At 38.4% G+C, this 25,134-nt stretch overlaps 1 protein-coding gene across 6 annotated transcripts in view; it reads right to left on the bottom strand.

Annotated features, from left to right (window-relative positions):
- Positions 1-24,959, bottom strand: part of LOC111151324 (SUMO1/sentrin specific peptidase 7) — a 159,523-nt gene extending 134,564 nt beyond the window's left edge. For 5 of the 6 annotated variants that reach the window (XM_022509258.1, XM_022509267.1, XM_022509277.1 and 2 more), the window contains exons 1-2: positions 24,839-24,903; positions 5,274-5,326 (exon numbers count right to left, since the gene is read on the bottom strand). In XM_022509258.1, the coding sequence (XP_022364966.1) occupies positions 5,274-5,326; positions 24,839-24,878 (93 nt within the window). In that variant the 5' untranslated portion in view covers positions 24,879-24,903. Of the gene's footprint in view, positions 1-5,273; positions 5,327-24,838 lie in introns of all 6 variants that reach the window. The other variant, XM_022509240.1, reaches the window with a different exon arrangement.
- Between the last annotated feature and the right edge of the window lie 175 nt (positions 24,960-25,134).

Here is a 25,134-nt window from a genome sequence, read left to right as displayed (position 1 = left end):
TTTAAGGCAAAAATGGGTTCTAAATTCCCCTTCAAGATATATTTAAATACATTATCAGAACTCTAATAACTTCCCAAAAAAAGCTCAAGAACATTTGTTTTATTTATTAATGTTCAAATGTAATACTAAACAAGCCCTTCAGCAGATCAAGTCACACAGCTACTTTTAGGTTCACTTTATACATAATTCATTATAGTATAGCCTTCAAAAGAGAATGCTATCAAAAGCAGATAATCCAGGGGGGGAAAATATACTGGAATCCACTGACAAGTTATTTATTATGAACATATGCTCTTTAAATTGTTTAGACTGAAATGTCCTCTGCCATGTTCTTAACAGAGAACTTCAAAAGCTAAATCTATTACTAGTTCAAATACTACATCGATACAAAGCTATTACTTAAGGAAAATTGGGGGTCTGCCAAAAGGTATAGCCAGGACTTACCAAAGAAGAATAAAAGTCTTAATTTTCAATATTCAGAATAGAGTGGCAACTTCCCCATGTATAAATCCAAAAACTGTGGATCTCCCCAAAGTATTCACACTCTTACTTCACATCTATCAAGAGATCAGTCTTGAATTAACTTGAATTCAGCTATTAAAAGGCCAGAAATAATTTAGTAGATAATTATGTTCCAGAGATTTAGCTACAAGGATAATGACTACAGAGCTGTTCCTTTTTTTTTTTTTTTTTTTTTTTAATTAAAAGCAACTCAAGTGGCACCTGGCTGGCTCAGTCACTAGGGCATGTGACTCTTGATCTCAGGGTCATGAGTTTAGTCCCACATTGGACATAGAGTACTCAAAACAAACAAACAAACAAACAAAAAACCTCAAAACAATGATAGGATATTGGTTAAATTAACTGTGATATACCCATATAACTGAATACAATGTAGTCATTAAAAATGTTTGCCATTGTTTCCCTGGTACTTATGCCTAGTATAGTGTCAAATACATGTTAAATATTCAATAAGTATCTACCCAGCAATGCTTTAAATTAGATTTCAGAAAATGATGTTCACAATATATAGTTAAGTAGAAAAAACAAATTATAAAACAGTATTCTGTGGTTTTCTATTTTTTAATATTTAAATATGTGTTTATTACAGATGGGGCGCCTGGATGGCTCAGTGGTAAAGCGTCTGTCTTCGGCCCAGGTTATGATCCCAGGGTCCTGGGATCGAGTCCCACATCAGGCTCCTTGCTCAGTGGGAAGACTGCTTCTCCCTCTCCCACTCCCCCTGCTTGTGGTCCCCCTCTCACTCTCTCTCTCTCTCTAATAAATAAAATCTTTAAAAATAAATAAATAAATATGTGTTTATTACAGATGGATATACAGACAGAAAAACTAGAAAGATATACATCCAGGCATTAATTTTAGTTCCATCTGGGTGGTCTCCTTTTCCCTCAACTCAATTTTCTAATTTCTCTACAACAAACTGCTTTTGCTTTAGAAATATTTTTGAAATACTTTAAACCCAAAATGTATCAGGGTCTTGGCCCTATACACATCAAAGCTCTAATCCTTTCAGTAATTTATATCCATAGCTGCTTTGATAGAAAAAGCAATAATATAAATCACTAATAAAAATTTAGTATGCTAACTTTTAAGAAATTCTACATTTTTTAAAGATTTTATTTATTTATTTGAGAGAGAGAGAGAGATCACAAGTAGGCAGAGAGGCAGGCAGAGAGAGGGGGAAGCAGGCTCCCTGCTGAGCCGAGAGCCAGATGTGGGGCTTGATCCCAGGACCTTGATTCATGACCTGAGCCAAAGGCAGAGGCTCAACCCACTGAGCCACTCAGGCACCCCAGAAATTCTACATTTTTAAATGCAGTAGTATAACTTCATGTGCAGATTATAGTTGAACAAATAAGTAAATATATGATAGATAATGAGATAGAAAAAAGTTAAAAAAAGGGAAAAGGCTAGAATAAACTCTGTGGTGCTGGATTAGAATCCAAAGTCTCAGTACTAGGGCACCTGGGTAGTTCAGTTGGTTAGGTGTGTACCTTCGGCTCATCATTTTTATCCCAGGGTCCGGGGATTGAGTCCCACATTGGGCTCCATGCTCAGCCAGGAGCCTGCTTCTCCTTCTCCCTCTGTCTGCTGCTCTGCCTACCTATGCTCACTCTCTCTCTGTCAAACAAACAAATAAAATCTTAAAAAAAAAATTATCAGGGGACGCCTAGGTGGCTCAGTCGGTTGGGCCGCTGCCTTCGGCTCAGGTCATGGTCCCAGGGTCCTGAGATCAAGTCCCGCATGGGGCTCCTTGCTCCACAGGGAGTCTGCTTCTCTCTCTGCCTCTGCGTGCCACTCTGCCTGCCACTCTGCCTGCTTATGCGTGTGCCCTCTCGGCCTGCTTATGCGTGTGCCCTCTCGCTCTCTCTCTCTCTGACAAATAAATAAAATATTTTAAAAAAATTATCAGTACTAAACTCATGGTTTTTCATAGATGTAAGATAAATACAGAAATACAGAGATATGTGTATCTGTATGTATTAGTATACAAAAATTTTTCTAGTCTTCTCTAGTGAGAGTCTAGAAACAATGACACCTCACAAGCAATGAGCACAGCTAGCACCCAGACCTGGATTTCTAAATACTATTCTTCAATAAAAGAACCATGGAGTACCAGAAATAAGTGCAAAAAAAAAAAAAAAAAAGGAGCACGTTAAAAGGGCACAGGATCCAAACTGAAAGATCTTCCAATACCTACACTAAACATTTTGTTTCAATCAGAAAAGCCAATAATGCTATAATAAATTATAACCCATAGAATAAATACCCTTGAGTCCATATTAATAAAAATAGGTAATTGAATAAATAAATAAGAAGAAAAGAGGGGCAGATCTCCCTTACAGATGAACTTCAATTAATAAATGCAGAGGGAATGAGGGAAATAGAAAATCACTAACAGAGTATCATATACACAACTCTTGCAGGGCAGATCCACTGCTACATGGTAAAATAATGGGTGAAAGTTTAAGAAACAGTATATCTGCACAGATTCAAAGTATCTCTCCCAAGATATCTATTTATTCCAAAGTAAAGGAGTAACTTTACAACAGAATGACCAAATAGTAGCCATCTTAAGCATGTAGTCAAGAATGACATCACCAGTAATAAGACCTATCATTATTGTATACTGTGTTCTCCTGACAGGATACAGTAAGAAGGGCATATCATGTGATATTCTTTCTAAAAATCCATAACTTTAATCTAATCAAAAGAAACCTGGCTGGCTCAGTTGGAAGAGCATGAGACTCTTGATCTTGGGGTTGTGAGTTCAAGCCCCACATTGGGTATAGAAATTACTTTTAAAAAAAGGAAAAAGGAGCGCCTGGGTGGCTCAATGGGTTAAGCCTCTGCCTTCAGCCCAGGTCATGATCTCAGGGTCCTGGGATCGAGCCCGCATTAGGCTCTCCGCTCAGTAGGGAGCCTGCTTCCCCCCTCTCTCTGTCAGCTGCTCTGCCTACTTGTGATCTCTCTCCCTCTGTCAAATAAATAAATAAAAGTCTTTAAAAAAAAAAAAAAAAAAAAAAAAAAAAAGGGAGACCAGAGACAAACCCAAACCGAAGAATAATCAACAAAATACTGACAAAATCATAGTACTCTAAAAATGTCATGATCATTAAAGAACAAAGACTGAAGAACTGTCATAGAATGAAGGAAATCAAGGAGATATGATGCCTATTGCAATGTGCGATCCTGGAATCGAAAAACAATATTAGTTTAAAAAAAAAAACTGAAGAAATCCAAATAATGTCTGTAGCTTAAAGTACTGTACCAAAGTTAATTTCTTAAATTTTGGTCATTATACTGTGGTTATATAGATATTAACACTAAGGGAAGCTGAGTGAAGGGTAGATGTGAATGCTATACTATTTCTGTAAATTTTCTGTAAATCTAAAGTTATTTGAAAATAAAAAGTTAAAAAATACTGTCATACATCTAAAAACAAGAAAGAGAAATATATTATGAATATCTAATGGTGGACTTTCAACTGCATGAAGCAGCAACTGAAAACAGAGCATTTCACTTCACTAGAGGTATTAAACACAAAAGAAGAGGTAGTCAACAGAGGTATTTAAAGCTGAGTATGACAGCAATGTAAGAATTTATTTTTACGCCCCCTCACTTATAGCACTTAAGCCAAATCCAGAATTCTGAAAGAAATCATACCCAGAAATGTGAAGTAAGCCAAGGTAGAAGAGTACCTAAAGACATGCTCTGTTCGGTCTTGTCTGTATGCTCTTGATTCCCTCCCACAGCCCTCATTATGATTTCTTCACTTTATTCCATGAAATATGCCAAATTAAAGTTCTCTGTGCCAAATTAAAAGTCCTCTATGCATAATCTGGAATGCTTCAGAAAAAAGTGTCTAATAAATTATGAGGTATATCAGGGAACTACTGTGTTTAAATCACAAAATTCTAGAGGAAAAAAGAAAAAGAAACTAAATTTTTTTTTTAAAGATTTTATTTATTTATTTGACAGAGAGATCACAAGCAGGCAGAGAGGCAGGCAGAGAGAGAGGAGGAAGCAGGCTCCCTGCTGAGCAGAGAGCCCGTTGCGGGGCTTGATCCCAGGACTCAGAGATCATGACCTGAGCCGAAGGCAGCGGCTTAACTCACTGAGCCACCCAGGCGCCCCAAAAGAAACTAAATTTTTGAAACACTTCCAACATAAGTAGAAAATTCACTTTGCTTCTTTTGCTACTATTCGCTTACACAGAAGGAAGGAAGGAAGGAAGGAAGGAAGGAAGGAAGGAAGGAAGGAAGGAAGGGAAAGAGACAGAGAGAAAGAAAGGAGGGAGGGAGGGAGGGGAAGGGGAAGAGAAGGGAAGGGAGGAAGAAAAGAAGGAGGGAAGGAAGAAATTTTAACAGGTATTTCAATTAGTAATTTTCAGCACACAACTTGAGCACTTTCCTCCATCTACAGTAGTACAATGAATGAATGTGAGGTATGCTAATATATCCAGTTATCAAAGAAATAAAGAAATGCTGGGTTATGTTTTATACAAAATCTAAAACAAGGCCTAGAAAGTATATTGACACATCTTACAATGATTTAAACAAGGCAGACCCCAGAAAGTGTTTCTTTCTTTGTTAACCTTTGAATTAATTAGGATATACCATTCCCTGCAAAACACTAATTAGTTAAGGTTTTATAACATTTTCTTTAAGTTTTTATTAAAAAGACAAAATACCTTCACTATTGGTAACTCTAAAGATAATGTATAGATTAAAAGCAAAACTAATGCATACCTTATGTAACTCAGAAGATGAAGACTTTTTCCTTTTTCCTTCTGTGACAATTTCTACAAAGACATGGTAAAAATTATCATTTAACATCTAAATGAAATAAACAATGTGATAAAACAAATCCTTTCATAGCCATCCTTTGTTTTAAAGTAACTTGTTAGAGTTAGAATTTACATTGATATATTTTACAGAACCTAACAGACTAAACATAAAGGTCAAAAAATAATCAGAAGAATAGCAAATTCTCACAAAATGCCTTCATTAAATAATATATGTATGATGACAATAGAAAAAAGAAGAAAATGCTCTAAGAACTAAATAAGATATTCCCTGGCAAAAGTCCAATGGGTGTTTAATAAATGCTGGTTGAACCATATGATCAGATAAACATTTGTAATAGGGGAGGTTGCAGGGAGGAAGGGTTAAACAAGAGGTAAGAGGTATGTTTAGAATATTCTACAAAAAGACTTCCAGTTCTACTACATACCTAGGCATCTCGGCATCTAGGAAGAGTTTAACTGTCTCCTCACCAACATTTTTGAAACTTCCTGTGGATTTTTCCTTTATGATTCTTTCATTCAATCAGCAAATATTTACTGAATGTCTATTATGTGCCTGGCATGTTAGGCAGTAGGGATAGTGTAATAAGCAAATTAAACACAGTCTAAGCTTTTCAAGAACTTATAATTTACTGGAATATATCACAGATTTCATAATAAAAATTAACAGTACAAATCCATCCATATCTGGTCACTTACTTAAAAAAAGATACCACTACAATTAGATAAGAAAGAGATGATCTTTACAGTAAGTAATGCTGAAGCAATCTGATAACCGAAAGGGAAAATAAATAAACCTTGACCTCTACTTCACACTATAAACAAAAGTTAATTTTAAATGGATCATAGATTTAAATGCCAAAGATAAAACAAATAAAGCTTCTATAACAAAAAGGGGGGGAATAACTTCATGATCTTAGGGTAGGCAAAAATTTCTCAAATAAGACACAATTAGCATTAGCCATAAAGGAAAAGATTAATAAACTTAACTTCATTAAAACTCATCAAACCTCATCATTAAGAGAGTAAGAAGGCAAGCCACAGACTGGAAGATTATTATTTATAATACATTTATCCACATACAGCATGGTGACAGTTAATAATACTATACAATACATACATCTGTCAAAGGACCCAGACCAAAATTATAAAGAACTACAAAGCAAAGGCAAGACAACAAATCTTCAAGATGGGCAAAAGCCTTGAAATGAGAGTACCTGAGGAGAGAAAGAATACTGACTAGAACAGGATACAAATAAGCCTTCTGAGATGCTGGAAATGTTCTATGTCTTGATTTAGGTGACTGTTACACAGTATTTTTATACAAGTACAAAAAGTCATCAAACTATACTAAAGATATGTGTACCATGCTGTACTACTTCAACTTAAAAACAAAAACAACAGGGGGCGCCTGGGTGGCTCAGTGGGTTAAGCCGCTGCCTTCGGCTCAGGTCATGATCCCAGGGTCCTGGGATGGAGTTCCGCATCGGGCTCGCTGCTCGGCAGGGAGCCTGCTTCCCTTCCTCTCTCTCTGCCTGCCTCTCTGCCTACTTGTGATCTCTCTCTGTCAAATAAATAAATAAAATCTTTCAAAAAAAAAACAACAGTTATAACAAATGGACTATACCTTATTCAAAAATCTATAGAGCTGCAATAATTTCTCTAAGTTCATAATACATAGCAGTAATTTCACTACAGGTATACTTCAGAGATACCACAATAAAGTGAGTCAAAAGAATTTTTTGGTTTCCTGGTACATATCAAAGTTATGTCTACACTCTACTGAAGTTTATTAAGTGTGCAACAGGACTATGTCTAAAATAATCATACATATACCTTAATTAAAAACACCTAATTGCTTAAAAATTCTAACCATCTGAACTTTTGGCATGTCTCAGGGAATAGGGAGGCCGGAGGAGAAGAACAGAGACAGAGAACAGCCAGTCAGTAGAGCAATCAGAACACACACACATTTATTAAGTTTGGTGTCTTATATGGGTGTGGTTCGTGGCACCCTAAAACAATTTACAAAAGTAACATCATAGATGACTGATCACCAATCACCATAACAACTATAATAATGGAAGTCTGAAATACTGCAAGAACTACCAGCATGTAACACACAGACATGAAGCAAGCAAATGCCATTGGAAAAATTGTGCCACAAAGTTTCAACTTGTAAAAAACATATTATCTGCAAAACACAATAAAGCAAAGCACAGTTAAACAAGACATGCCTATATATGCATTTCCTGAAGCAAACACTAATATAAAAATTATCTAACCTCTATACTTAAGCTTTTGATAATTTTAAATAATTTCCAGTAATGTAGCATTCCTTAAACTACAAAAATAAAAATGTTTAAATAAATGGTAAGAAAGCCCTTACTTTTACTCAAAAAGTTGAAAATAGAGCTACCCTATGACCCAGCAATTGCACTACTGAGGGTTTATCCCAAAGACACAAATGTAGTGATCCAAAGGGGCACCTGCACCCAATGTTTGTTTATAGCAACAATGTCCACAATAGCCAAGCTATGAAAGAACCCAGATGTCAATCAACATATGAATGGATAAAGAAGATATGGTGTACACATCTGGTGTATACATGTGGTGTGCACACACACACACACACACACACACACACACAGGAAATCTTGCCATTTGCAATGACGTGGATGGAACTAGAGGGTATTATGCTAAGTGAAATAAGTCAGTCAGAGAAAAATAATTATCATATGATCTCTCTGATATAAGGAATTGAGAGGCAGGGTGGGGGGGCATGGGGGAAGGGAGGGAAAAATGAAACAAGATGGGACCAGGGAAGGAGACAAACCATAATAGACTCTTAATCTCAGGAAACAAACTGAGGGTTGCTAGAGGGGAGGAGGGACAGATAGGGTGGCTGGGTGATGGACATTGGGGAGGGTATGTGCTATGGTGAGTACTATGAGTTGTGTAAGCCTGATGATTCACAGACCTGTACCCCGAAACAAAAAATACATTATATGTTAATTAATACAATATAATAATATATAATTATATATTATTGTTATTAATATTATATATGGTATATATAATTAATATAATATTAATATAATTAATATTACACATAATTATATTAATATAATTCTAATTTATAGATTAATACTCCCAAACTGACTCTTGAGTTAAAAATCTATCAAAAAAAAATGCATCTACCCTGTTTTACAGCATGTTTCCTTATTTCCTTTAAAATTAATATTCTTGTGACGTCCCACAATTTTAGGGGTTTTTATAATTGAGCTATTCCATCTTATACTACATTGGTATGGGGGCATTTAAAGAAACATATGATATGCCTCTTGGGATTATCTGGTATAGTGTGGTACTCAAAAGTTAACAATTTTAAAGTTTGACAACCTAAATTTCTATCCTGGCTTACTTGTGACTTTTGAGACTCTTAAAACAAAGGAGAATATCCAACTTTTCAATTAAGATTAAAGTGAGCTAGCCTATATCATTTAGCATTATGTCTCGCATAGAGTTAGTACAAAATAAATGGTAATGATTATTTTAACAGTTTATATTGAAATATTACTCTTTAAGAGACCTCAGTGTATTGGTGTTAGCACACAGGAAAATCTAATTATTCTCTTTCTAAATACATGAGTCAAACAATTGAAAAACGTGACTTTTTCCCAAGTAGATTGTGGAAGCACTCACTCACTCACTCATTTACTCCACAAGCATTTAGTTAAGATAATGATGGTTACCATTGCCAGCCACTAGGCTAAGTATGCAAATTATTTTTATTTAGTCTTTATGAAAGCCTTCTTAGATCAGTAACAGTATTATCACCATTTTACAGATGAAAAATTTATGTCTGAAGAATCCAAGTAACTTTCCCAAAGTCATCATGTTGATTCATTACTGGTCTAATACCAGAGGTAGCTATCTTTTTTTTTAAGATTTTATTTCTTTATTTGACAGAGAGACACACGGCAAGAGGGAACACAAGCAGGGGGAGTGGGAGAGGGAGAAGCAGGCTCCCCGCTGAGCAGGGAGACTGATGCAGGGCTCCATCCCAAGAGTGTGGGATCATGACCTGAGCCCAAGGCAGACGCTTATCTGACTGAGCCACCCAGGCACCCCCAGAGGTAGCTTTCTTAACCAGTACACTCCAGGCATGTTGGATGCTGTGGGGATATAAGATTAATAAGACAGTCCCTGTGTCAGAGTTAACAGAGTAACAACAGAAGTTAAAACAATAAATATATGATGGAAACTAGTATAAATATCATGTAAGAGGTGCTAAGACCCATGGAAGTTCAGAAATAGATATGATTTGTTCTAAGTTTGAGCTAATTAGGATATAGTTCTTGGAAAGACACAACTGAACTGAGCTTTGAAGTTTTAGATAATGAGCAAATTTTAGATAGGCAGAAATGGATGAAAGAACAGTACATTCCAGGTGCACGCAAGAGGTGAGTTATCATTAATAGGAAATACAAAGTAGGATAAAGCAGCCCATATTAGCCTTCTAAATTATTAAAGACTCCTATTAGAGTTACCCACCTCAAAGGCAGTTTTGAGACAACACCATAATAACAAAGTTCCAATCTGGATCTTTGAAGTTACAAATCCTACCCATAACCCATTCCCTGAGTTACCATGTCTCTCTTATCTACTTTCCAATTCTCTGTCTTCCATCATCAGACCTAGGAATCACATTCACCACCCTAGATGTCAGTCCCCACCGCCTATTGTCTTGCTGGTCTCTCATGTTTTATGTATTCAATTCTACCCATCATCCACATTCTTCTCCATCTCTTCCCTTGCCCACTAAATTCATTTCCAGAATCAGTATAACATTCTTAAATTCTGAATCTTTTCCTGGAGCATTTCCTCCACCTTAGTTTACCTGAATCCTAGCTTTTTACTGACTATGCTAATTTTTTAAAGTTCTCCTCAAGATTCTTCTCACACTTATAAAATCGGGAGTATGGATTAACAATTTCCTCCTCCCACCACCACTTCCAATTAATATTTTATCTTTATTCCAATAATTCTCCTTTAAAATTCCCCTAAGTTGATTATATTACCTTAGCTATATTTGTGATTCCCATGTACTGACCAATACCCTCTCCAACATTCCCAGAATTCTCTGATACTTGATTCATAGTTTTCCTCTCTATCTCTAAAATTTACCATCATTGTGAAGCTCTAAAACTTCCATAAATCAACTCCCTCAAAACAAGAGACACTTTAATTCACTCCAACAAACTTCTACATATCCTCATTTCAGCAACATACATTTGTGAATGGATTTAAGGAATATTGTTATACTTCTCAAGTACTCAGAAGTGAACTTCATTCTACAACCCACAGTTCTTTGACCTTTCATTTCCTCACTCACGGTGAACCCATCTTTTTTTTTTTTTTTTTAAGATTTTATTTATTTGTCAGAGTGAGCACAGGCAGACAGAGTGGCAGGCAGAGGCAGATGGAGAAGCAGGCTCCCGCTGAGCAAGGAGCCCGATGTGGGACTCGATCCCAGGACGCTGGGATCATGACCTGAGCCGAAGGCAGCTGCCCAACCAACTGAGCCACCCAGGCGTCCCACGGTGAACCCATCTTTTGCCCCATGTCTTGTCCTACCCTTAAACCTTAATTAGAACTAAATTCATTTTTTTCCAAATTCTTGTTGCTAGATTCCATAGCACTGCTGAAGAAAGTCACATAATAATAACGCAACTACTACTAGTAGTAGCAGTAGTAGTAGTACTACAAAACTTACACTTACTAGTAGTAGTAGTACTACAAAACTTACACTTATTTCAATGACTTTCAAAATTACTTAACAATTTCTTTATTCATACCTAATTGACCACCTAGTCCATTTTGAGCTACCAATACCACTTGACAGTCCTTTTTCCAAAGATTATTTTTCCTTACTTTGCATAGAAGCATGACTCTAATAGCCTTAACTTCTCAAAATTCTATGTATTTTTATCCATCTTCCCTTTCTGCACATCTCAAGAAGCCATCTTTCTATTCCAATCTCCCCGTTTCTTCTGAAACCTCACCCCATCAATTATCTCCTACTTACTATCTTTCTCTCTCTACTCACCCCTTTCCCACTCCCTGCCAACTTGATTTAAGTCTCTAGAGTCTAATGAAAAAAAATTCCTTTCTACATTATTTCCTACTCCAACTTGTTTCAGAAATTTTTTTTACATCCTATTTTCCTTGTTTCATTCAGCCTCTTAAAATCTGGCTTTTGTCCCTACTACAACCAGTGGTCAAAGTGACCCCCTAACTGCCAAAGTCAGGACCCTCACACTATTTTACCTCTAATCTACATTGCTTTTCACACTCCTACCTTGCTTCCCAAACCTCTCTTTCCTGATTTGCCTATCTGCCTACCAATGTCTATTCCTCCTTACTTTGAAGACTTTTCTCAATCTATATCATCTGTGTGTAATTCTATTCATTCCCATGGCTTCAGCTAACATCTACACAAATAATGTAGTTTTTAATCGTGATTAATTACAAATTCTGATACTGAACTTCAATCATGGCTCATTACACTTACAATGCAAAATATGTAGACATCACCTGAGCCTACTGAAAAAAGTTGTATCAGCATGGGACACTCAGATCCTCAAGATGACACTGGACAGAGGGAAGAGTTTCAAAATCAAGCAAGTTTGAACAACAGTGCATGCTCAATTACTCTCCTGAAGAGGCACAATGTATAACAGCAAAAAGCTCTAAAACTCCTGCAATAAATAAAATTTTCTTATAACTATAATTCTCAATCATATTGGTCCAGATAAACTTATTTTTCCCAAGTAAGACTACCTAATGTCCTGTGGCAGTAAAAGAAGATAAAATTACCTATTTTGTAATTAGAAAGACCAGATTTTGAATCTCAGCTATTTCTTGCTTGCTATTGCTAATGGTTGTTTACCCTCCCTAAAATCCAGTTTCCTCCTCTGTAGATCAGAAATAATAACCACCTTATGCGGTTTCTGAAAGAACTAAAGTTTGTAAATTCTCAGTACACTGCCTGCTACCGAAGTACTCAAAAAAAAAAAATATGTATCCTTAAGTTAAATGAGAGTGCCTTTGCTAGCAAGATGGCAGAGGAGTAGAAGACCTAAATTTCATATGGTCCCAGGTATTCAGCTAGATAGTTATCAAACCATTCTGAACACCTATGAACTCAACAGGACATCGAAGAAAAGAATAGCAGCAACTCTATGAACAGAAAAGCAACGACTTTCTGGAAGGTGGGACATGCAGAGAAGTGAATCCGAGGCAATACACTGAAAGATAGACTGCAGGGTGGGAGAAAGCCTCCATCAGCCAGCTACCAGCCAAGCAACAGAGCAGCAGCACACAAAATCAGAACTTTTAGAAGTCTGCTCTGGGGAGGGAGGTTGCTCCAGTGGCTAAGCAGGGGTGGAATCCTCCCTGGGACAGTGTGGTTTCAGGACTCTCAGGGTCAAAGAAAGACTGAGGGTGCCTGAGTGTGGCAGAGCTCCCACGTACTGAAGTGGGGAAGTTGGCCGTAGTGAGCCAAGGAGTGAATTCTCAGCTCAGGGCTGCCATAAACCGTGATCTGCAGCACAGTTCAGCCCAACAAGTGGCCGATCCAGGAAGACTCTGCTTCTTCCCCTGGGAGGAGTGGCACGAAGCGCAGCAAAGGAAACTGCTGGGTTTGGAGACTCCAAATGGGGTCATGTGCCAGAGATAGAAATGCTCAGTCACAATCCAGGTGAGCATGGAGTGTGGTCGGAGACCAGGGAAGCGGGAGTGATTAACTGCTTTTCTCTAGGGTGCACTGAGGATTGGGGTGCAAACTCTCAGCTCCTCGGAGACTAGAGATTGGGAGGCTGCCATTTTCATTCTTGCCCTCTAAAGCTGCATGAAAAGCCTTCAGGGAACAAAAGATATCGAGAGCAAACCCAAGAAAGTACTTAGCCTCGTCCCTGGCCATGGTGGTGCAATTCCTCCTGGACCAAAGACATTCGAGAATCACTGCAACAGGCCCCTCCCCGAGAAGATCAGCAAGAACATCAAGCCAAGACCAAGTTTACTGATCAATGAGAACTGCAAAACTCCAGCACTCGGGGAATATAGAACATAGAATTCATGGCTTTTTTCCCATGATTCTTTAGTTTTTCAAAGTTAATTTTTTAATTTTATTTTTTATTTTCTATTTCATCTTTCTTTGAGCTTTTCTTCTTTTTCAACAAGCTTCTTATCTTATCAATTCCAATTTTAAAATATTTTTTAATTTTCATTTTTAAAGTCATATTCTACCCCTTCATTGTATTTAACCTTATTTTTTGTATAAATATAAGTTTTTCTTTCTTTAAAATTTTGGGATGCAGTTGCTTTTAACAGGCCAAATTATACCCTAAATCTAGTGTATGACATTGTTCTATTCACCCATCTGATTACATTCGCTCCTTTTTATTTTTTTTAATTTTTCTTCTTTCTTTTTTCAACCAACTTAGTATCTTATTGATTCATTTTTTAAAATCTTTTTTAATTTTCATTTTTACAATCCCATCCCTTCATTGTATTTACCCTGATTTGGGGGTATTTATAAGTTTTTCTTTCTTTAAAAATTTAAGAGGTAGTTTCTTCTAGCACACCAAAATTCAACCAAAATCTAGTGTGTGGCTCTGTTCTTTCCAAAAGCCTGATTATATTCCTTTTTTTTTTTTCTTTCCCCCCCAGTTTTGGGTCTCTTCTGATTTGTTTAGTGTATATTTTTCCGGGATCACTGTTTCCCTTTTAGCATTTTGTTCTCTCATTCATCTATTTTTCTCTGGACAAAATGACAAAACAGAAAAACTCACTTCAAAAAAAAAAAAACAAAACAAAACCAAGAGGCAGTACTAACTGGCAGTGACCTAATTGACATGGACATTAGTAAACTATCGGAATTAGAGTTCAGAATGACAATTATAAAGATACTAGCTGGGCTTCAAAAAAGCACAGAAGATACTAGAGAATCCCTCTCTGGAGAAATAAACCTAACCAAGTTGAAATCAAAAAAGCTATCAATGAAATGCAACAAAAAAGGTAGGCTCTAACTGCTAGGATAAGTAAGGCAGAAAAGAGAATCAGTGATATAGAAGACCAAATGATGGAGAATAAAGAAGCTCAGACAAAGAGAGATAAACAGGGCGCCTGGGTGGCTCAGTGGGTTAGGCCGCTGCCTTCGGCTCAGGTCATGATCTCAGGGTCCTCCATCGAGTCCCGCATCGGGTTCTCTGCTCGGCGGAGATCCTGCTTCCCTCTCTCTCTCTCTGCCTGCCTCTCCATCTACTTGTGATCTCTCTCTGTCAAATAAATAAATAAAATCTTTAAAAAAAAAAAAAAGAGAGATAAACAATTACTGGGTCACCATGGGAGAAGTCAAGAGACAAATGATACCATAAAGCGAAACAATATTAGAATAATTGGGATCCCAGAAGAAGAAACAGACAGGAGGGCAGAAGATATATTGGAGCAAATTATAGCAGAGAATTTCCCTAATCTCGGGAAGGAAACAGGCATCAAATTCCAGGAGACACACAGAACCCCCCTCAAAATCAATAACAGGTCAACACCCCAAATTTAATAGTAAAATTTTAAAATCTCAGAGACAAAGAGAAAATTCTGAAAGCAGCTCAAGAAAAGAGGTCTGTACCCTATAACAGTAGAAACATTAGCTTGGCAGCACACCTATCCACAGAAAACTGGCAGGCCAGAAAGGACTGGCATGATATATTCAGGGCACTAAATGAGAAAAATATGCACCCAAGAATACTATATCCAGCTAGGCTGTCATTAAAAATAGAAAGAGAGATAAAAAGCTTCCAGAACAAACAAAAACTAAAAGAGTTTGCAATCAACAAACCAGCCCTACAAGAAATATTAAAAGGAGTCCTCTAAACAAAGAGAGAGCCTAAAAGTAACATAGATCAGAAAGAAACAGAGACATTAACAGTCACCTTACAGGCAATACAATGGCACTAAATTCATATTTTTCAAAAGTTACCTGAATGTGAATGGGCTAAATGCCCCAATCAAAAGACACAGGGTATCAGAATGGATAAAAAAACAAGATCCATTGATATGCTGTCTGCAAGAAACTCATTTTAGACCCAAAGACACCTCCAGATTTAAAGTGAGGGGGTAGAAAACAATTTCCCATGCTAATGGACAAAAAAAGAAAACTGGGGAGGCAATCTTTATATCAGACGAATTAGAATTTAAACCAAAGACTATAATAAGAGATGAGGAAGGACACTATATCATACTTAAAGGGTCTATCCAAAAAGAAGATCTAACAATTTTATATATCTATGCCCCTAAAATGGGAGCAGCCAATTATATAACCCAATAAACAACAAAATCAAAGCAACACATCAACAATCATACAGTAACAGTAGTGGGCTTTAACATCCCCCTCACTTTTGAAAGGGACAGATCATCTAACCAAAAGATCAATAAGGAAATAAGGGCTTTAAATGACACACTGAACGAGATGGATTTCACAGATATATTCAGGACATTCCATCCCAAAGCAACAGAATACACATTCTTCTCTAATGCACATGGAACATTCTCCAGAATAGATCACACCCTGGGTCAAAAATCAGTCTCAACCAGTACCAAAAGATTGGGATCATTTCCTACATATTTTCAGACCACAATGCTTTGAAACTAGGACTCAACCACAAGATGAAAGTTGGAAAGAACTCAAATACATGGAGGCTAGACCATCTTACTAAAGAATGAATGGGTCAAATATGAAATTAAAGAAGAATTTATAAAAATTCATGGAAACATATGAAAATGAAAACATAACTGTTCAAAATCATTGGGATGCAGCAAAGGCAGTCCTAAGAGGAAAGTATATAACAGTACAAGCCTTTCTCAAGAAACAAAAAAAGTTCTCAAGTACACAATTTACTCCTACACCTAAAGGAGATGGAGAAAGAATAGCATATAAAGCCTAAATCCAGGAGGAGAAGGGAAATAATAAAGATCAGAGCAGAAATCAATGAAATAGAAACCAAAAGAACAGTAGAACAGCTCAATGAAACTAGGAGCTGGTTCTTTCAAGGAATTAATAAGATTGATAAACTCCTGACCAGACTTACCAAAAACAAAAGAGAAAGGACCTAAATTAATAAAATCACAAATGAAAGAGGAGAGATCACAACCAATACCAAAGAGCTACAATTATAAGAACATATTATGAGCAACTATATGTCAACAAATTAGATAATCTGGCAGAAATAGATGTATTACTATAGACATATAAACCACCAAAACTGGGGCGCCTGGGTGGCTCAGTGGGTTAAAGCCTCTGCCTTCGGCTCAGGTCATGATCCCAGGGTCCCGGGATCGAGCCCCGCATCGGGCTCTCTGCTCAGCAGAGAGTCTGCTTCCTCCTATCTCTCTCTGCCTGCTTCTCTGCCTACTTGTGATCTCTGTCAAATAAATAAATAAAATCTTTAAAAAAAAAAAATAAAAAAAAAAAAATAAACCACCAAAACTGAACCAGGAAGAAACAGAAAACTTGAACAGGCCCATAACCCATAAGGAGATTGAAGCACTCAACAAAAAATCTCCCAACAAACAAGACCCCAGAGCCAGACAATTTCTCAGAGAAATTCTACCAAACATTTAAAGAATTATTACCTATTCTTCTGAAACTGTTCCAAAAAAAATATGGAAGGAAAACTTCCAAACTCATTTCATGAGGCCTGCATTACCTTGATCCTAAAACCAGACAAAGTCCCCATCAAAAAGGAGAATTACAGAGCAATATCCCTCATCAACATGGATGCTAAAATCCTCACCAAAATCCTAGCCAATAGGATCCAGCAGAATATTAAAAGGATTATTCACCATAATCAAGTAGGATTTATTCCTGGACTGCAAGCTTAGTTCAACATCCGCTAATCAATCAATATGATACACAACATTAATAAAGGAAAGAAAAAGAACTATAAGATACCCTCAATAGATGAGCATTTGACAAAGTGAAGCATGCTTTCTTAATTAACTCTTCAAAGTGTAGGGTAGAGGGTACATACCTCGATATCATAAAAGCCAACTATGGAAAACCCACAGCAAATATCATTCTCAATGGGGAAAAACTGAGAGCTTTTCCCCTAAGGTCAGGAATACGGCAGGGATGTCCACTCTCAATACAGCTTTTCAATATAGTACTATAAGTCCTGCCTCAGCAATCAGACAACAACAAGAAATAAAAGGCATCTGAATCAGCAAAGAAGAAGTCAAACTCTCACTCTTTGCAGATGATATGATACTTTATGTGGAAAACCCAGAAGATTCCAACCCAAAACTTCTAAAATTCATACAGGAATTAAGTAAAGTGGCAGGGTATAAAATCAATGCACAGAAATCAATGCATTTCTATACACCAACAGTAAGACAGAAGAAAGATAAATTAAGGACTCGATTCCATTTATAACTGCACCCAGAACCATAAGATACCTAGGAATAAATCTAGGCAAAGAGGCAAAGAATCTGTACTCAGAAAACTATAAAGTACTCAGGAAAGAAATTGAGGAAGACACAAAGAAATGGAAAAACGTTCCATGCTCATGAATTGGGAGAACAAATATTGTGAAAATGTCTATGATACCTAAAGCAATCTACACATTTAACGTAAACCCTATCAAAATACAATCAACTTTTTTCACAGAAATGGAACAAATAATCCTAAAATTTGTATGGAACCAGAAAAGACCTCAAATTGCCAGAGGAATGTTGAAAAGAAAAACAAAGCTGGTGGCATCACCATTCCAGACTTCAAGCTCTATTACAAAGCTGTCGTCATCAAGACAGTATGGTACTGGCACAAAAACAGACACATAGATCAGTGGAACAGAACAGAGAACCCAGAAATGGACCCTCACCTCTATGGTCAACTAATCTTCAACAAAGCAGGAAAGAATGTCCTATGGAAAAAAAAGTCTCTTCAACAAATGGTATTGGGAAAATTGGACAACCACATGCAGAAGAATGAAACTGGACCACTTCCTTACACCACACACAAAGATAGACTCAAAATGGATGAAAGACCTCAATGTGAGACAGGAATCCTTCAAAATCCTTGAGAACACAGGCAGCAACCTCGACGACCTCAGCTGTAGCAACTTCTTCCTAGGAACACTGCCAAAGGCAAGGGAAGCAAGGACAAAAATGAACTATTGGGACTTCATCAAGATCAAAAGCTTCTGCACAGCAAAGGGAACAGTCAACAAAACCAAAAGACAGCTGACAGAATGGGAGAAGATATTTGCAAATGACATATCAGATAAAAGGCTAGTATCCAAAATCTATAAAGAACTTAGCAAATTCAACACGCAAAGAACAAATAATCCAACCAGGAAATGGGCAAAAGGCATGAACAGACATTTCTGCAAAGAGGACATCCAAATGGCCAACAGACACATGAAAAAGTGCTCCACATCACTCCGCAACAGGGATATACGATCAAAACCACAATGCGGGCGCCTGGATGGCTCAGTAGTTAAGTGTCTGCCTTTGGCTCAGGTCACGATCCCAGGATTCTGGGATCCAGCCCCACATCAGGCTCCCTGCTCCAAGGGAGAGCCTGTTTCTTCCTCTCCCACTCCCCTGCCTGTGTTCACTCTCTCTCTGTCAAATAAATAAATAAAATCCTTAAAAAAAAAAAAAAACCCACAATGAGATACTACCTCACACCAGTCAGAATGGCTAAAACTATCAAGTCAGGAAACAACAGACATTGGCGAGAATGAGGAGAAAGGGGAACCCTCCTACAGTGCTGGTGGGAATGCAACCTGGTGCAGCCACATTGGAAAACAGTATGGAGGTTCCTCAAAAAGTTGAAAAAAGAGCTACCCCATGACCCAGCAATTGCACTGCTGGGTATTTACAAGGATACAAATGTAGTGATCTGAATGGGCACCTGCACCCCTATGTTTATAGCAACAATGTCCACATTTGGCAAACTATGGAAAGATACCAGATGTCCATCGATAGTTGATGGATAAAGAATATGTGGTACACACACACACACACACACACACACACACACACACACACACACAGGAATATTACATAGCCATCAAAAAAAATGAAATCTTGGGGCACCTGGGTGGCTCAGTGGGTTAAAGCCTCTGCCTTCGGCTCAGGTCATGATCCCGGGGTCCTGGGATCGAGCCCCACATCGGGCTCTCTGCTCAGCAGGGAGCCTGCTTCCTCCTGTCTCTGACAGCCTCTCTGCCTACTTGTAATCTCTGTCTGTCAAATAAATAAACAAAATCTTAAAAAAAAAATGAAATCTTGCCATTTGCGATGTGGATGGAACTAGAAGAGTATTATGCTAAGCAAAATAAGTCAGTCAGAGAAAGACAATTATCATATGATCTCGCTGACATGTGGAATTTGAGAAACAAGGCAGAGGATCATGGGAGAAGAGAGGAAAAAATGAAATGGGACGAAACCAGAGAGGGAGACAAACCATAAGAGACTTTCAGTCTCAGGAAACAAACTGCGGGTTATGGAGTGGAAGGCAGGGTGGTGGGATAGGTGGCTGGGTGATGGATCTTAGGGAGGGTAGGTAAGCACTATGAACTGTGTAAGACTGGTGAATCACAAACCTGTACCCTTGAAGCAAATAATACATTACAGGTTAATAAAAATAATTTAAAAAGTAAAAAAGAGAGGTCCCTGGGTGGCTCAGCAGTTAAGTGTCTGCCTTCAGCTCAGGTCATGATCCCAGGGTCCTGAGATCGAGCCCCATATTGGCCTCCTACTCAGCAGGAAGCCTGCTTCTTCCTCTCCCACTCCTCCTGCTTATGTTCCCTCTCTCACTATGTCTCTCTCTATCAAATAAATACACAAACCTTTAAAAAATAAATAAATAAAAAATAAAAATAAAAAAGAATGTAAAATTCCACCAAAAAACTAAGAGTCAACAAAGATTTCCAAGGATGTTGCCCGAAGCAATCAGTTGAAAACCTGAAATTCACTTGAACCATCCTGTTTAATTCAAAGATTCATTTGAAAATTGTTATCTATGACTTCATTATACTTTTATTGTTATTAAAAGTTTCTAATGGTCATTCTCCCTTGAGTGACCCACACATTTAATTATTATTTCATTCAACTGTTAGTAGACCAGTCTCTGGTGCCAGATTTTTTAACCTGTGTCCCATTTAGTTTACTGATTTTGATATGCAGTGAACTTGGAAGTAAGGTATTCATGCTCATTGGGGTTACAAATAATTTTAAAATACAGATTCAATATATTCTGAAAAAAGTATGAGAAGCTTCTCATGGGTGAACTTTAGCAATAGATTTTGTAATTTCTCCTGTCAATGTTCAGAGGTGTTTTATGCTTAATTCCTGATTCCATGGGCACATTCCAGAAAAGTAAGGTAAATCAGAGCTTTTGCAATTCTTTTACTTACGACATTTTTCCTTTAATTTTAAAATATTTACCAATTCATGGGAATGCAAACTTGTGCAACCACTCTGGAAAACAGCATGGAGGCTCCTCAAAAAGTTGAAAATAGAGCTACCCTAGGACCCAGGAATTGCACTACTGGGTATTTACCCTAAAGATAAAAATGTAGTGATCCGAAGGAGCACGTGCACCCCGATGTTTATAGCAGTGATGTCCACAATAGCTGAACTATGGAAAGAACCTAGATGTCCGTCAACAGATGAATGGATAAAGAAAATGTGGTACATATATACAATGGAATACTATGCAGCCATCAAAAGAAATGAAATCTTGCCATTTGCGATGACGTGGATGGAACTAGAGGGTATTATGCTTAGCGAAATAAGTCAATCGGAGAAAGATAACTATCACATGATCTCCCTGATATGAGGAAGTGGAGATGCAACATGGGGGGTTTGGGGGTTAAGAAAAGAATAAATGAAATAAGATGGAATCGGGAGGGAGACAAACCATAAGAGACTCTTAATCTCACAAAACAAACTGAGGGTTGCCAGGAGAGGGGGGTAGGGAGAGGGTGATTGGGTTATAGACATTGGGGAGGGTATGTGCTATGGAGAGTGCTGTGAAGTGTGTAAACCTGGCGATTCACAGACCTATACCCCTGGGGCTAATAATATATGTTTATAAAAATTTTTTTTTAATTATTTAAAAAAATTTACCAATTCATTTAAAAACAATAAACTCATTGCATGCTAGCATGACTAAGGGTTTTTTATGAAAAGTAACTATTTTTTTTAAAAATACTGAGGAGGGGACGCCTGGGTGGCTCAGTTGGTTAAGCGGCTGCCTTCGGCTCAAGTCATGATCCCAGCGTCCTGGGATCGAGTCCCACATCGGGCTCCTTGCTCAGCGGGGAGCCCGCTTCTCCCTCTGCCTCTGCCTGCCACTCTGTCTGCCTGTGCTCATGCTCTCTCTCTCTCTCTCTCTCTAACAAATAAATAAATAAAATCTTTTAAAAAATAAAATAAAATAAAATAAAAATACTGAGGAGATGGGTTGCCTGGGTGGCTCAGTCGGTTTAGTGTCTGCCTTCAGCTCAGGTCATGATCTCAGGGTCCTGGGATCCAGCCCCACAACAGGCTTCCTGCTCAGCGGGGAGACTGCTTCTCCCTCTCCCTCTGTCCCTCCCTCCTGCTTGTGCTCTCTCACTCTCCCTCTCTCTCAGTCTCTGAAATAAATAAATAAAATCTTAAAACTTAAAAATATATATTAAAAAATAAAAATACTGAGAAGAATGGCATTATTTTACCTACCTGCAAATCTCTTTAATGTCTAGCTTAATAAAAGACAACAGTTTTGGGACACTTGGGTGGCTCAGTCAGTTAAGCATCTACCTTCAGCTCACGTCACGATCCCAGGGTCTTGGGATGGAGTCCAGCATTGGGCTCCTTGCTTAGCAGGGAGCCTGCTTCCCCCCTGCCTGCCACTCTCCCTGTCTGTGCTCTCTCTCTCTCTCTCTCTCTCTCTCCTCAACAAATAAATAAAACCTTAAAAAAAAAAAAAAGACAACTGTTTTCCCCATCTGCTTCTGCATTCAATTTGTCTTGATATATGTCACGCAGACTCTGGAAAACTCTACTGTACATATGCGGGAGAATAAGAGGAAAAGGCAAACAACGTCTTAGAATTATTGTAAAAAGTTTTGACCTCACAGACTCAGTAGGGTCTCAGGGAACCCAGAGGCCTCTAGACCACACCTTAACAACCAGTGCCTAAAGCAGACGCAGATGCTGGAAGCCATCCCACTCTTACGGTTATCAGTTACATGAGTCCATAAATTCTTATTTTGTGTGTAGCTTAAACCAGCTGGAACTGAGTTTCTGCTACTTGGAACTAAAAGAGTTCTGAGCAATACACTATATATTAACCCTTCACAGTTCTTCCTTATTCAGAACATTTAGGGAAACCTAGTGCAGTCTCACAGAGGAAACTTAAACATGTTTTTTCTTTCTACTGCTATCCACCTTCTGCTTCTAACTTAGAAGTCTTCCTGTTTTACTAATCAAATTCCTCTCTTTGGGTGTTATGAAATCCTGATGACCATAAATGTCGCTTCCAGTCATGAGGTCAAGCTAGCAACCACTCCTAATGAAATGGCAAATATATGCCCTTAAATGTCACACAGAACACAGAATCCCTTCAAATCAACTGATCATTAGTTTTACTTGATAATTTATGTAAAAATTAAGTATACACTACTTAGAGTCATTCTTAAAAACTAATATTCATCTCTTAAAACCAGATGAATACAGGAGAACAGCTAGGTAATATTAGATTTGAGAATAGATTTAAAACAATAGCAATTACTTTTGAGAAAGGACAGTTCCAAAAGGAAAGTCAACAGGGGGAAAAAGTCTCCAGAGGGATAGCTAACATATATATTAACGTCTTTTAAGAAATAACAGCTTCGTTTTCAAATTTTACTTCCCACAACCACTTGCTTCAAATTAACTGTAATAAATAACTCTAAGTGTAACAAGGGAAAGGAGATGTGACTTGCTGAAGGACCAGGTTAATATCTCGCTGTTCCACCCTCCCAAATGTATTAAACCAAGATGAAATACACTTTTGAAAAAAGACTGTGCAACTTAAACTGAGGAAATCAGCCCATAAAGTTCTATTAGAAAGCACACAAAAGACACCAGATAAACAACGTGCATCTTCCCAACATGTAAATTTTACATTAAGGTCTTAGAGGACAAAAAAAGTATATTAAAACAAACACTGATCTACTGAAGGCCTCTCTTTATATATACGTAACACACATACTTTCAAAGGCAAAGAATATCCCTAGAACACACACACCCACACACACATAGGATAACAACGGTTGCTTATGAAAAGGGATTCAGGTTTTTAATTGCTTTTTCCAATGTCCCATAAATCCTGTCCACCTCTCCTTTGCAAATAAGGCAGAAAAATGCTTGAGATACACTCCCACAAGGGACTCCTAATAAATTTGGGATTGTTAAGACTGACTCAGCAAACGGTACCGTAAGAAAGGAGAAAATAAAACGAAATAATTGATTCATTGGGTGTTTATGTACTAGACTTAAAGCTTACTAAAGATAGAGTCCTCCCCCTCTCCTCCTCTGGTTCGTCTACAGGACTTAACGCGAGGAATTGAGGTACTCTAAGTGGATGAGATCTTTGACAAAAACTTGTTACTGGGAGGAGCTCCACTTCATGTCTCCTAACTCCACTTTTGTGTTTCCGAGATGTAGTACCCCAAGCCGAAGAGAGTCGTTTAAACCGTATAACAATTTCAAAAATAAAAATATGCTGAGAATAAAAACACAATGGAAGCACGGCCTCAAATCCTTTGTTTGACTTTTTAATCACTTCTGAAAGAAGCAGCAAGAGGCTGGAAAAGAAAAAGGTTACTAAGAGGGTCTGCTGAGAAGAACGAAACCCCGTTGCTGCAATTATCTGAGGGATGAAGGATCAATTAGCAAGCCCCACCCTTCCCTCTTTGCAGCCGCTTCTCCCTGCCCCGAGATAAGGCGGTGAGAAAGAGGCAAACTGGAGAATCAAAGGAAAAGAGAAAAAGTGGGGTCAGGCGCTGGAAGTGAAACTGGTACACTGGTGGAATTAAAGGAAGGCGTGGCAGGACAGCGGCAAGCTAACCGGGAAGATCCCTGGGCGGATGAGACTCAAGCAAGGCGTTTGCGGGAAGAAGGAAAAACTGGAAGGGGTGCTGGGGTGGAAAGCGGCCAAGGCTTCGATGACAGCTTGGACTTGGTCTTCAACTCGCAGGGGCGGGGGCAACCCGGGAGTCTTCCATTGTGCGCGCCCCTCCGCTCCTGCCTTCCCCTCCCCTCCCTGCACGAGCCGGAGCCCGAGCCAGAATCCCAGCGGAAGCCCGAGCCCCACAGATCTGGGCCGAAGCACCCGTCGCCGCCTGTGCTTCCCATTTGCCCAAGGTGTTAGAGAATATGCTCAGCCCTCCTCTGACCCTTTCTCACCGGATGAAGATCGACGTCGCCCGGCCTTCCCCTTGTCCATCTTCGCCTCCTCCTGCTGGAGTTGCAGTTGCAGTCGCTGTCACCTCAAGACCCCTCAGGCTGGGGGAGGGAGGGGGAGGGGAGAAGAAAGGGGGGGGGGGAAAAAAAAAGCCAGGAAAGTACGAACAGCGCTTGCGCAAGAGCCGTCGCCTGCCCTCAGACCGGAAATCAGCCGCCCCTCCCACCTCACCCGGAAATCACTTCCTGGGACTTGTTTTCTCTGCGGCTTGCCACCGCGAGTGCTTATTTAGAGCAGT

Source organism: Enhydra lutris, unplaced genomic scaffold, assembly GCF_002288905.1.
Source record: "Enhydra lutris kenyoni isolate GAN:26980312 unplaced genomic scaffold, ASM228890v2 scaffoldscaffold2, whole genome shotgun sequence".
NCBI classification, from domain to species: domain Eukaryota; kingdom Metazoa; phylum Chordata; class Mammalia; order Carnivora; family Mustelidae; genus Enhydra; species Enhydra lutris.
The sequence above is the reverse complement of the archived record's forward strand: the minus strand, read 5'-3'. Positions and strand labels throughout refer to the sequence as shown.